The sequence below is a fragment of the Rhamphochromis longiceps genome, linkage group LG3 (genome assembly GCF_057381845.1).
Source record: "Rhamphochromis longiceps isolate RC_006_pf linkage group LG3, R_longiceps_female_GT1.1, whole genome shotgun sequence".
Lineage (NCBI taxonomy): Eukaryota > Metazoa > Chordata > Actinopteri > Cichliformes > Cichlidae > Rhamphochromis > Rhamphochromis longiceps.
Genome location: NC_140559.1, coordinates 21798204 through 21811944, shown reverse-complemented (window position 1 = coordinate 21811944; position 13741 = coordinate 21798204). Strand labels below are relative to the sequence as shown.

General features: G+C 40.2%; 1 protein-coding gene across 1 annotated transcript in view; it reads left to right on the top strand.

The window, feature by feature from the left end:
* LOC146673412 (uncharacterized) overlaps nt 1-13741 on the top strand; it is a 188013-nt gene that overhangs the window by 18344 nt on the left and 155928 nt on the right. The window contains exons 6-7 of the mRNA XM_085400950.1: nt 6659-6817; nt 7564-7892. Coding sequence (XP_085257076.1) covers nt 6659-6817; nt 7564-7892 — 488 coding nt within the window. The remainder of the gene's footprint in view (nt 1-6658; nt 6818-7563; nt 7893-13741) is intronic.

The window sequence follows — 13741 nt, the reverse complement described above, 5'->3', positions numbered from 1 at the left end:
GGTAGTTTGCATGTGTTGCATAATAAAGTGGCACCGTTTGATGTTGTAATGGTGTATGCATGCGTTATTATTAATCATTGAAATAAATTTATTAAATTGGTATTCCTACCCTTACTATCTCTGTGCCAAAAAATGCCTTCACCGCTGTAAAGAGCAATGTGGTAATTCTTTTCCTCTGTGAAAGGACTGTGACAGTGGGCTGGGGTGTGGGTCTGTCTGTGTTGGAAAAGATGTTGACTGTGTGTGAGAGCCCCCTTGTGGTGAGAAAACGCAATTGCGATATCGGGCACATGGTCCAGAGCACAGACCATGTGCCTCTTGCTAACATTTAGTAAGAGGCACCTTGCAAACTCACTCAGCAGTGGACTTCTAGGCGTGGTGGGAGTTGTGTGTGTCACTAAAGAACTGTGAGTAGACATTGATAGGAGAGGACAGCCCTGTGCCTTTTATTTCATATAGGGAATCGGCTTGTGTAGAATTGCAATGTTCATTAATCTGCTCACTATGTGGTGCGTGCTGCTAAGGCTAGCTGTTATGCTACACACTTGTAAGCTGTAAGCTAAAGTGATATTTGTGTTCTGTGATTTGTCATTATTGGGTGTATTTAAAATTAATAAAAGCCACTGTTTGGTTTGTTGAATAGTGTAGGAAACTTCCATGCAAAGATGATCATATAGGAATTTTCATTTGTATTTCTGGTTATACTGGAAGACAGTTAATGAAGCATAATTCATGACTTGAATGTTGATTATACTCAGCCCTTTGTACATGTTTTGTTTACAGACCATACACACCCTCCCATCCCTACCAGTTCTTGTATGCCAAACCTGTAAGCCTGTGGTTGTATTACTGTGCTGTTGTGTTAAATAAGGAATAACTAACTTAACTTGCTAATAGGGGGTCATATGATTTTGGTTTTTTTCTCTGTATGTAATATTGTCTGGTCTAGCTTACAAAGCATATAGTATATAAAGCATACAGTTAGGGCTGGATCTTATGAGAAAATGCTACTTTGACAATGATCTCTTTGAACTTAAAGTATATGCATATGAAGTTAACAAATATAATTAGCAGAATATCTCAAACTAAAAGCAGCATTGAGTGTCAAGAAACATAGCAAAGAATACAGTTATATTTAATTATTTATCTAAATACATCAATAACAAAATAATGATCAAACACTAAACATCAAATTCCTATTTTGCATTAGATGACAACTCATCATGAGCTTTATAAACTATTGTTCAAATAATTTTAACAAAATACTGGGAATTCTGACTAAAGTAGTTCAAGTGAAGCAAATCAAAAAATGACTGGTTTTGCTCACTGCATACAGTATATAATTATATCACATATCTTTAGATATATAAAAGGTATATATATGTATATTCTGAGATATTTTGCAAATCCACACTCTTCATACATATATGAATGATTTCTTTTACATGTAGTCATAAAATAAATGAAGAAAATCTACACTGTAAGGAAGCACCGTTCCCCTGCTGTAAAATCTCTGCTAACATGTTTCCTGATATGTATTTATTTGTTTATTTGCTCAAGCTGATTACCTGCCATGGAACCGAACAAATTTAAGGAATGACATTATGGATCTACCAATCTTTGAGATAAAGCCTACCACTGTAAACAGTGTGTCTAAGGTATAGATGTGAGTCAGGCCCAGAGATTTAAGAGACTTAAGCTCATTTGGAATATCAAAGGAGGGGTTGCTGATGAGTTGGAGGCACTTCAGAGGGTCTCTAGAGAGGAGTGCATGCAGTGATTCCATTGAAAACATCTTCAATGGCACAGAGTGCACCAATGAAACCAGTGCGTAGACTGTGGTCTTTTCCACTTTTATTTTCCCACCCACATCTCTGGCCTTTACCACTTTCTTTATGGCTTCTGTAATGTGTTCCTTAAATGACACCAACACTCTGTATCTGGCCATGAATTGTTCGTCAAGTCTTGTGAGTGAATCTCTGTTGTCTTTGTTAATGTGCTGTTTTGAAAACCTGTGAGTGACTTCAAGTTGATCACAGTGAAGCTGAACAGACTTGAGTGCATTTTGCAAATCTTCTAGAGCTCGATTGATACAGTCTGGACTCTGACTCCTGTCTTGCTGCTTCAAAGATGTAAAAGCACGGTTGTAATATGCAATAGCTCCCCAACAATGATCCTTCTGAATGGCTTTAGTGTACATGTTGATGCGCTCTGTAAACTTCCTGTTTTCACGCAGGTCATTACCAAAGCTAATGTAGTGGTAGAGGTTTGATGATGGTGATTCTCTCTGTCTGAGTTTCTGCCTCACAGTATCCAGATCTGTTTTCAGTCTACTTTTCAACTCTTCAGTAGAGTCTTTTGCACTGAAGCTTGTGAGTAGCCACATACCCCAAAACTCATTCAGAGCAGATAAATCTGAAGCTTCTGGCTTGTTGTTGCTAGTTTTGTACACGACATCTAGTACATCCAGATAATCATTGAAGAGCTCTTCCTTCTTCTTCATGAATGGAATCTGAGACTCCAAGTAGCTTGATAGTTCATTAGCCACTGTGCTGTCTCTGAACTCTTTAACTATGTTTATTTCCGTCTGTGACTTTTTAGTCAAAGTATCCTTCAGTGTTGAAGACATTTCTGCAGATGCTTTATTACTGTTCCTTTGCTGATATGACCTTAACTGCATTGCAAACAGATGTTGTTTAAGCGGAGTTACATCTGTTAGATTTCTATATAAAGAGTGAAGTTTCCTTGTTAAAAGCAGTAACTGAATTGGCTCTGCCAGATGACTCAAACAGACAATGAGCTGAGCAGATCCTGGAGATCCTTGTCTGGCAGTTCGGCCGAATGCCTGCGCCTCCACACGAGCATTCTTGGGCAGGAAGGTCTGCACAACAAGCAAACCTCCAGCTTCCTTTACTGTGTCAGAAACTTGAAGGTCTGTTCCACGGCCAGCGAGGTTTGTTGCTATGATGACTCTTCCTGCTTCAAGCTCCTTAGAAATGACCAGACTGTTGTCCATGTTGTTGTTTACATAAAGTTTTTTGTTCTGGACTCTGTCTCCTAGACTGCGATGGATCATCTTTGCTCGTTTGATGGTCTCACAGATGATGAGCACAGCTCTAGGATCCCTGTATGATGTAGGTTTGATTTGTACAATGACAACATCACAGATTTTTTTAATCCATTCTTTTTCATCTTCTACAACAACACCTTCAACCTCAAACAGCTTTCTCCGTTTGAATGAAGGTATCTGACAGGTTTTGATACCGTCATAAATCTTTTGCAAAGTCTCAGTCTCCTTTTCTTGACCAAGAGTTCCAGACATCCCATAGATCTGACTTCCAAACTGTTTTTTGTACTTTTGAAGCAATCCCACATTAGACATGTAGTTTGTGATGGCTGTCATGTCACTAATCTTTGACTCGTGTTTCATTTCAATAAACTGTTGAAGTCCATCTGACCACTTCATGTTGTTTTCAACAACCCCTGTGCAGCTGTAGTCCACAGGCACGATTCCATGTTTCTCCATCACATATTCATGGTCCTCTGTCATGACTTGAGCTTTAAATGCATTTTCAATCCAGACTTTTAGTTTAGATTTGACCAGCTCTGAAAAGAAGCCTGGGATATAGCAGCTGCTTTTAGCTTGGTTCAGTTCACATGGTGTAAAATGAATTGATCTCTTTACTTCCTCTTCTACAGCGCTCACCACGCTATTGTGATCAGAGTACATGTACTGACAGAAGCCACCATCAAGTAAAAGCAGTGACACTCTTCCGCTATCCACATTTTCACTCTGCAGCTCTTTGTTGAGTTTGTCTATTTCACCATTGCTGTTTATGAGGTGGAGAGCAAACTGGGAAGATGGAAATTTGCTTTCCATCATTTTAAAGAACTCAGCCAGCTGGTCAGCAGTCGCACTTTCAGTCATTTCATTTAAGAGACTGGGGTTCTTTCTCAGGTCCTTGACTGATCCTTTTGACAGTATACCTGTGTCCTCTGCTATCTGACGAATGATGGACTCATCACCATCTTTGTCCATCATGTTTTCCAGCACTTGATAAAAAGGAAATTTTGGTCCTACAGTTGTATCTGTGCCAGTTTTCTTGTACTGATTAGCAGTGGCCCATATACATGCCAAGAGTGGGTTGAGATGCTGTAAAGCAGGTATGTCACTGCTTAAATAGACTACATGATAACCCTTGTCTAGCATCAGGGAATCCACTTCATCCACTACTGCACACTGGAATTTCCTCTGCCCTAATATGTCCAACCTATGGAAGTGGTGCCGAAGCCAGTCACCAGCAAATTCTTGCGCAGTGCCGTAAACAACTTGACACTCATAGCACTTTTTTAGTTCATTTCCTGTTCTTTTGCAGTTATAATTTGAAGTGATATTCAACTCTTTATAAAATCCTGTCCATTCTTTACAATCTCTCTCTGCAAGAACTGATGAACTTGACATGATGTCGACTTTTTCTCCTCTCAGAGCTCGAAAAGCTGCAAACATGGCCACTATGCAGGTCTTCCCCTCTCCTGTGCCAACCTGAATCAATCGCCCTGTTTCTGAAAGCGCCATCAGGCACCAGCTCACCATCTGTGTCAGTCGTGGCCGAAATGGCTTTTTGGTATCTTTAATTTTTGTTTTTTCCACTGCCAAACAGAGATCCTTTAAGATGGTTTTCAGTTCACTCTGCTGTGAGCCGTCCTCAGGAATATCACGCCCTTCATGAACTGTTGATACAATATCTTTGATATCATTTAAAAGCTTTTCATCAACCTGGTTCAACTTTTCTTGGCGGATTTCGTCAATGATTTTGTCCAGAGTCTTCTCTCTGTCATTGGCTAAATATTCCTTCAAGGTTTCATCTGTTACAGCTTTGTCTTGGAGCAGTTCCAGAAGTGTTTTTCCATCTTCATTTTTCCAGTCTGAAGTAATAAAGTGAATCTCTATGCAGTGCAACATTTTTATCATCCATGTGAAGAGATGTGATTTGTCATTTACTGATGACTCAAATCTCTTCAAAAGGGCATCAAACAAGTCAGTGACCTCCTTTGGGCTCCATTTGATATTTGTAACCAGTCCTTTCAGCTTCTTGAGGAGAATTTCTTCATCATCATCCATTTTCTTAATCAGATAAGAAAACTCTGTTCAAAGCAGATTTAAACATTATTTAGAGATTGGTTCTTTGAGTAAGACACTATTTATAAAGATTTACAAGCAAGCTGCATTTTTTCTCTCCACTGTATTGTTACACTGACAAACACCATCTAACGATATTTGAAAATTGCTTTGTTTCAGTTTCGCTTTTACCAACCTTCTACAGGCACCACTAGGGGATTTCCTGCCATGCCTTTACTGTATCTTACTTTTCTTACTTTAAATGAATTTCAATATTCTGGTTAAAATAGAGTAAAAATATTTTTATATTCTTTCTTTGAGGTAAGGCACAATTTATACAAATTTTCAAGCACACTGTATTACACAATGCACACTACACTACTCAGTATTATTAGACTAACATCCACAATCTAACATATCCATGAAAATTGCTGTAAGTGTTTCATATTTCATGCAATTAAGTTTTAGTTTGACACCAACCTGTTAAGTGACGAGAAAGATCGCAGACGATTTATCTCTTACTGAAGCACCTCAGGAGATCTGCTGGCTCTGGATTTCACCCTGTGTTTTTATTCCTTTGTTTCAGTTTCTCTTTCACTAACCCTGGACAGGCACCGCTACAAGGGGATTTCCTTCTATGCCTTTTACTGTACTTTGGGTTTCTTACTTTGAAGAAGTTGTTTTAATATGGTACACAGCAAAATCTCCAGTGTTAAATTAACACTGGAGAGTGTCTATATGGGTCTTCACCTCTGAGTGTTAAATACAACACTGTTGTCAACAAGGTCCGCGTCAGGTGTTGAGGAACCAGGGCAAGTAACCCTGGCGGAAGGGGCTACATGAATGGCGAGTGGCTCCAGCAGATCCTGGGAACAACATCGGAGATCTCTGTCCAGAAGAGCGCAGTCCTGGGAACAGCTAAGATACTGCGCAGGACCCTCAAGCTCCCAGGCCTCTGGTAGAGGACCCGAGCTTGAAGGATAAACCGCCCGCAGGGGCGTGCTGGGTGTTTTTTTTTTATATATATATATATATATATACTCGGCATTTCTACAGACTAGATGACTGAATTTCTGCCATCATCCATACGCGTTAACTGTAAGTTAGCATGTTCAGCATATGCAAATATATAAAGTAATGACTGCCCTGTGTGTACCAGTCTCACTTAGTTGTTAAATCAGACACTGACCTCCAGAGGGCACCAAAGCCCTTTTTTATTTAAAACTATGTCATCAAACGGTTTGCATGAGTTTCATTAGAGAGAGAAAAAATGAAATTCCCTTGAGTTAAACTAGGTTAGACTCCAACCTTCAGTTTGATTGCTTTAATTTATCTCATCTTTTTCACCGAGTAACATTCAGAGTTCACCTTTAAGTTTACCAGACTGTAGAAAACAGCAGGCCTGACTGATAGTGACTCGTTGTAAACTGCGGGATGGCAAATCTCTGGATGTAGTGAAGGAGATGCTGAGTGTTGGTGCGACAGGAGACGATGTCGGGTAAAGTGCAGGCAGATGATCCTCTGCGGTGACTCCTACAGGTAGAAGCTGAAAGCACAAGAGGAAAAGTCGCTTCTCTGCGACATTTGTGGGGTAAAGATGGCGAACCAAAGGCTGGAGAGGAGGAGGAGCGAACATGCCTGGAAGTGCATCACTGTTCATTCTGCTGTGCATCTGTGTCGGAGCTGCTGCCGCTGAAGGTGAGCTCTGAATTTTTCCACTCTGACAAATGCTTATAAACAGCTCAAAATCAACAAAAAATGCAAGTAAAAAACTAAAATCAGAATAATGAAGACTTTTAGTTTACCAAACTTTCATAATGTTGCAAACATGTTTTTGGTGGTTAGGATTTATAAGGCTGCGACACAGTTTGGTGAAAGTTTGGGAAATGGTCACAAGTATAGATTGTTGTGATTCTTGTTTCTGGAAACAAGAATCTTTTTTAAGTTCTTTTCTCCCTGTTTTTTGACATAAATGTGCTGCCAGAATCTTTGTTTCTCTAAAGACAATCTTGATCTAACCGGTTTCATGTTGAACTGTACAGGAAATCAACGTTTTCTTCTTTTAAACACTGAACTTTTTTGTTCATTTCTTAGCTGGAGGGGGTCGATGTTGGAAAGCATTCAGCGCCCAATTTTAGCACTTTTAAAAAACAGTATTACCGATAATTTCTTGGTTAAGTTTCAAAGATAATCTTGGTAAAAACGAATAGTTGAACAGAAGTAAACTGAGCAGAGAAGCTGCTCAATTACAGCAAGTTATAATCATAATTATTTTGATGAATACTGTAATTGTGATTATTTAACATCTAACACTACTGACACGTCAGCACTCACAGTTGAGTCTGTTCTTCTACTGCGCATATGCAAAGTGACGTTAAATGGGAGGGGCGGTGGGGATTTCAACTAAGGATTTTTTCATTGCCTTTTGTCTCTGACGTTTGTGAACTCGCTGCTCTGTGTTGTTTCTTCTGTCAGGCCAGAAAACCATCACAGCTGACACTGGACAAAGCATCACTTTATCATGTCAAGCTCCAAACAGCAGCATCATAGTGGTAGAGTGGAGCAGAGCTGACCTGGGAGACAAATATGTCTTTTTGTACCGAGATGACCGGAGTCTTCAAGACAGCCAGCATCCACCTTTTAAGAACCGGGTGGATCTGCAAGACAGACAGATGAAGGATGGAGACGTGTCTCTGATTCTGAAGAATGTGATGACTAATGACACTGGAACATACGAGTGTCGTGTCTTCGTGGGAGAAACAAGCTCATGGAAGTCCATCAGCACCACCTACCTGAGTGTTGATCCTCCAGGTGAGTGAGTAGAGTTGAGTGTGTGTGTGATCAGAGGTGAAGCTGCTTCCTGCTTGTTGATGTTTGTTTCTAAAGATGTTGTTGATGAGACTTTGTAGAAAGCAGCTGGTCTGAGTGATGTGATCAGAGTGCAGTAGATAATGTCTGACAGCAGTTTGAAGAGGAAATGGATTCTGTTCTGTTCTTCACTCATCACCTACCTGACAGCTGACACCTCACACCTGTTTCTCACCTGCAGGTCAGACAGGAGGAGACACAGAGGATGGAGGGAAGGAGGGTGGAGGGAAGCTGCTTCTGAAGTCGTTGACAGTGGCAGCTAAAGTGATGAAGTTGCTGGCGCTGGTGGCTAGAGGGAGCGAGTTGTTGACGGTGGTGGCTAAAGTGATGGAGTTGCTGGAGGTGGTGAATAGAGGGAGGGAGTTTCTTTGGGACTTGGTGGAGGTGGTGTTTAACCTTTTGGAGATGGTGTTTTGATCTACAGAAAGGAGGACACACAGAGGATGGAGGGAAGGAGGCAGGAGGAGAGAAGAGTGGATCTGTTGGACTCATCATTGGTCTTCCAATTGTTGCTGTGGTTGTTTTGATCTACATAACATGTAAAAAATGTTGTCAGGACTCAGAACATCCTCCCACTGAACCACAGATTGAAATGTCTGAGAGATTTCTGAACTCTGAATCTCCTGCTGATGAACACAGAGACAGAAATGACCTGGAAGCAAACAACAGTCACCAACACTCCACAAGGATCCCTGGTGTCACTCTGACAGTTGAGAATGAACTACTTCATCCTCAGCAAACAGCAGGACTGATTCCAGAGAGAAACATCAGAGTGCAGCAGATAATGTCTGGCAGCAGCACAAAACTAAGAGATCCACAGTTAACACCAGCCTCCACATGAAATGTTTGGACTCTCTCAGAACTTTCTGTTACTCTAATAAAACTGCCAACAGTTATTCTTAAATACTTGTTCTGTGTATTCTTACTTATAATCGGGGGGGGGAGAGATACATGCAAATTATGTATGTAAAAAATGTAAAAAAATCCAATGAACTACTTGGATGTTCTGTTAACTACAGTGAAACAAAGACAAATGCATTTTTTACATCCTTTTGGCCTAAAAGTGTTTAAAATACCCAAAAAAGATGTGACGTTAGGACAGAGTTAAACCTGGAGGTCAGGCGACAATAATTAACACACCCAATCAGAATGTTTTAAATAGTAAACGTCAAAATGGTGGGTCAGTGTGAGTCACATTCAAATATTCCTGCTTATTTCAGTGATTTAAAGTCCTTCTAACTGTCCTGTAGCCTCTGGGCCGCATGTTAAGGGACAGCATTAAAAATAATGTTGTGAGGACAGATTTCATTCTCTGTAGAGAAGTTTTTTCTCCGTGACTTATAAAGGTGAAATAGAAACAATGCTTTAGGTTTTCTGTGTTAAAGACACAGATGAAGAAAATCTCAGGCTTGAGATGAATAATTTGTTAAATTACAGAACAGAATAAAACATTCATCAGGAGCTGAGAGTTCATTATCTTTAAGTGTAAAACTGAAGATGAAAGCTGAAGTATGTTTGGCTCTTAAAGGCTGGATCCTGTTTGAGCCTGTCAGACAGCAGAGGGAGCAGCATGTTTACAGTTTGATGTTTTCTGGTCTTCTATTTAAATAAAGATGTTGTTTCCCACATAGAGCACAGAGCTAAACATTTTTTGTTTTAAATAAACACTTAAACCTTTTTCACGTCATCTTGTTTAATCCTGATTAATCTTCATCTCTGACTCTTTTAATGACCACCACTAGTGAGGGAGCTGCTTCCTGTACACTTCAGAAGTCTTTTCACAACCACAAGTCGCCCTCTGCTGGTCAGTTTAAGAGAATGCAGGTGCAATGCTTGAACGAAAGGTGATCCTCATCAACCACATTACAGTGGGTGGATTGTGGGATTGTAATTCAGCTGTTTCTTTTTTTTTTTTTTTTTTTTTTGCCTGTCCCATTTGGTTCTTTTTTAAATTAAAAATTAAAAGGTAGGGCTAGATCCAACATATCGTATTATAAGCTCCTTTTTGGCGACACTACGGAACAGTGGAAAGACCTTAACATTAACTGGACACAAGTATGCACTAAACAAGTATACAATATGATTAATAGTAAAAATAATGAAGGACAGATAAAATATAAGGGCGTGGGCGTAGAAGAATACCCTTTGGTGGTTAAAAATATCTACGACAAATTAATCTCTGAAAATATGAGAGACACTGTGTGGTTGATTTCTGTTGGACGTCTCCCCGTTAGAGCGGTGGTTCAGTGGAGCTGTTATGTTACCACCAAAGAATGTCCAATGTCACGATGTGTCGAAGATGAAACCCTTGAACATTTACTGTTATCCTGTTACAGAACAGTAGAGATCAGACAACAGATGACTAAAATGGGGTTTGAAATTGATAACAACATACAAGCTATAAAATATGGTCTGTTTAAAGAAAAAATGTACGACAGTAAAAGACGCCTCTTTTGGCTTATCATGTGTGTCATTAACACCTACATTTGGAAAACCAGAGCCAAGGTGGTCATTGAGCAAAAAATGATAGATAGCGTCGCTGTGTGCAAAAATATCCTTACAGACCTGAGAAGGAGGAAGACTTTAGAACAAAAGAAGAATAGCCCTTTACCTTGGGATCTTTTGAAGATATAATCAATGTTAACATGTTTGAGTAATTTAACTTTTGTATTAATGTATCGATTGTAAATTATTCTGAGCATTGTAAACTTTTTTATGTGTTGTTGCTTGTTAATTTGTTATGTATGTTGAAAATAAAGGTATTTAATATAAAAAAAAAGAAAGAAAAAAAAAGAAAGGGAGAAAGAAAGAGGAAGGAAAGGAAAAACAGAAGGGGAGAGGGACAGTGAGAAAGGGGGGGAGAAAAAAAATAAAAATCTCCTGGATCACCTGTTGAGAGAAGAATAGAAAAAAAACAAAAAAAACAAAGCAACATACTAAACACAACACCATCGCATTAATCTAGCTAAGTGTAAACAGCAGTAAATACTAAATATTCAATGTTGTTGTGCAGCACGCAGGACAGATGTGCTTCGAAGTAGTAGCCAAGAAAGGTGTAATTTAAGTCTACGAGCAGTGAACACCTGTGTGCATACCTGTGTGGATCAGCGTGCTTGTATTCCAAAGGTTTCTCCATGTAACGATCTGCTAGGGAGTGTGGGGGGGCCACAGCCCCGTCCTCCAGGGTATGAAGCAGGAGATCAAAACTCCAGACATCCAGAGGCCCCCAGAACACAAGAGACCAAGGAAGACCAACAGAGGGACAGCTGCGCCACTGTTCCAGAAAGAGCTGAGGAGAGTCCCAGATGAGGGCTCACTCAGCAGCCGCGGAGCAGAAGCCAGGGGGAGTTGCAGTGACGGGCCCGTGAGCTCCGCCGGCAGCCAGCTGTGCCTGAGTGACCGAGCCCCAGGCCGAGAGGCCGGGGGCACCCCACCTCCGAGGTGGACCGAGCGAGCCCCAGGTTCCAGGCCCCGATAAGCGGCCGCCAAGGAATTCAGCTGTTTCAATACAGCATATACACAGTAAAGGTAGTTAAAAGTCTCATTCAAACTACTGCACACTTCCTCACTGCATCATCTTCACTACGTTCAAGTAGGTAGAGATAGATAATCCCGCAGACCAGAGCTCACCTGTGATGCAGATTTATTTTGACTATTTTTAATGCTGTCAGGTCAGTGTAAAATAAGATGTTTTACGCACAGAACCACAGAGCACTAGCACTAGCATTAGGTTTTCCTGCAATACTACATTCATCACAGCTGCTAAGTTCAACAGCAAACATTTGCAAATGTTAATTTTTATTCACTTATTTCTTTTAATTTATTTGTTTACAACAAAAACAATAAGACAAATAACATTTACAATATTAACCAGAGGCTCAAAACAGCAGAAATAATATTTGCACAACATAAAAAAGGGAGACAGAAACAAAAAGGTTAACATTAAGACAAATATATGAAATAATGACGAGACATGTATTTTCTAAATCCACAGAAGATTGTATATAAATTAAAAACTGTTGTCTGTTGCAGATTTGGAGTTGTGCTCAAAGCTGGTTGATGAAAATTGAAGTTTCTTGTTGCTAAGTTTAAATGGTATGTCTGTGAAGGTTCTCAGTCATCCAGGTCATCGTAGTCAAAGGAGCTTGCAAAGAAAAGCGTCTGGACTTCTTAAAGTTGCTTGAAGATGTTTCACCTCTCACAGATGTTCACATTTTGGACAGAGAGGACAGATGGTTTGAAAGAGGAGTGAAAGAAGCCATCTATGTCCACTGTGAGCGACCATCTTTGAACAGAGGCGGTGGTTTACGACACCAACTCTCTGCCATCTATAATCCAGTTTTGAGATCCCTTCCCAGATGCCTTAACGCCCACTCACATCCTGGGCCATCTGACCTCAGGAATTCGCATGATAAGGTGGGGCCAGGTTTCACAATGAACACACCCGAAACTCTGGCTGATTGGGACCCACGCCCAGTTTCACACCTTGGCTCAGGCGATTAGAGGATCATCAGGGGGTCCTTTTGTCCCTCTGTGGGGGGTCACTCCCACTAGGTTTATATCTGGGACTCTCCACCATTTGACCTTAGAACTGAAGAAGCTTCTCGGATGAGAGGTGAAACGTCTTCAAGTAACTTAAAGAAGTCCAGACGCTTTTCTTTGCAAGCTCCTTTGACTAAGTTTAAATGTATGAATAAAGAATTCCCCATAAATTGTGAGCAGATTGAAAATGAAAAATGCCACTGTCTGAGACATTTTTAAAACACAAATCACACTTATTGACATATTTTCAGAACCTCAATCATTCATGGTCAGGTGATGTGGGTGTTTTCAACCACACCGTGGAGCAGTGTTTCTGAACATGATGTGTGAAGGACTTCTGGCCTCCAGTCGACCACTGGAGGTTCTTCATCGCCTGGGTCACACCCCAAAAAGTCCAGGTCACGTATTTATAAGTGTAATAAAGAAGTAGTCATATTTCCACCATCACCTTGTTAAAGAGCAAAGCACAGCAGAGCACTCTCTTTGCTTGTTTCTTAATAAAACCCCTTTTATCTCACGATTTTATTTTTTATCAGCTTCTTATTGTGAAAGAGTTAAAAACATGATAGAGGAGATTGGAACTTGATGATTACTGACTTCATCTTGACTACAGATTTCTGAAAAAAAAAAAACAGGCTCATTAGCTCTGAATAGTTTCAGGCTAACATTTGTTCTGCTCTTTTACTATTTCATAAACCCAGAGAGTGACTGACAGGAGCAGTTGTGAGAATGACACGTGATGGAAAATTTGAAGAGAGGCACTCAAGCACTCGTCATCTCTGACGCACAGCCCAGTAAAAACCTGTTTATAGAATGCAGTTCAACTGGGTGAGCCTGTTCCTCAGAAAGTACCAGAAGGTGCTTCAGGTGTTTCAACAAATCCCAAACCAGACTCAGGAACAAACATGTCTGTCTTTGGACTTTGAGAGGAAACTTTGGTGCCAGAAACAGTCCACAGAGGCACAAGGAGAAAACACTGAAAGGCTCAGTATAGATTCAAAAGCTGGCAGCAGTTTGAAAACACCTTAAATTATATTCATCTTTTATTAGTGACAATATTAGAAAACAGTACACTGATTACATCCAAATCACCACGCCACTTAAATTAATTCCTTGAAATATTATAGACTTCTTATTCTATTTTAAAAAGTGCTCTTTTCTTGGACTATTTCCACTTTCAAACAGGTGAATGTAAGTTCTCATTCAGGCGCT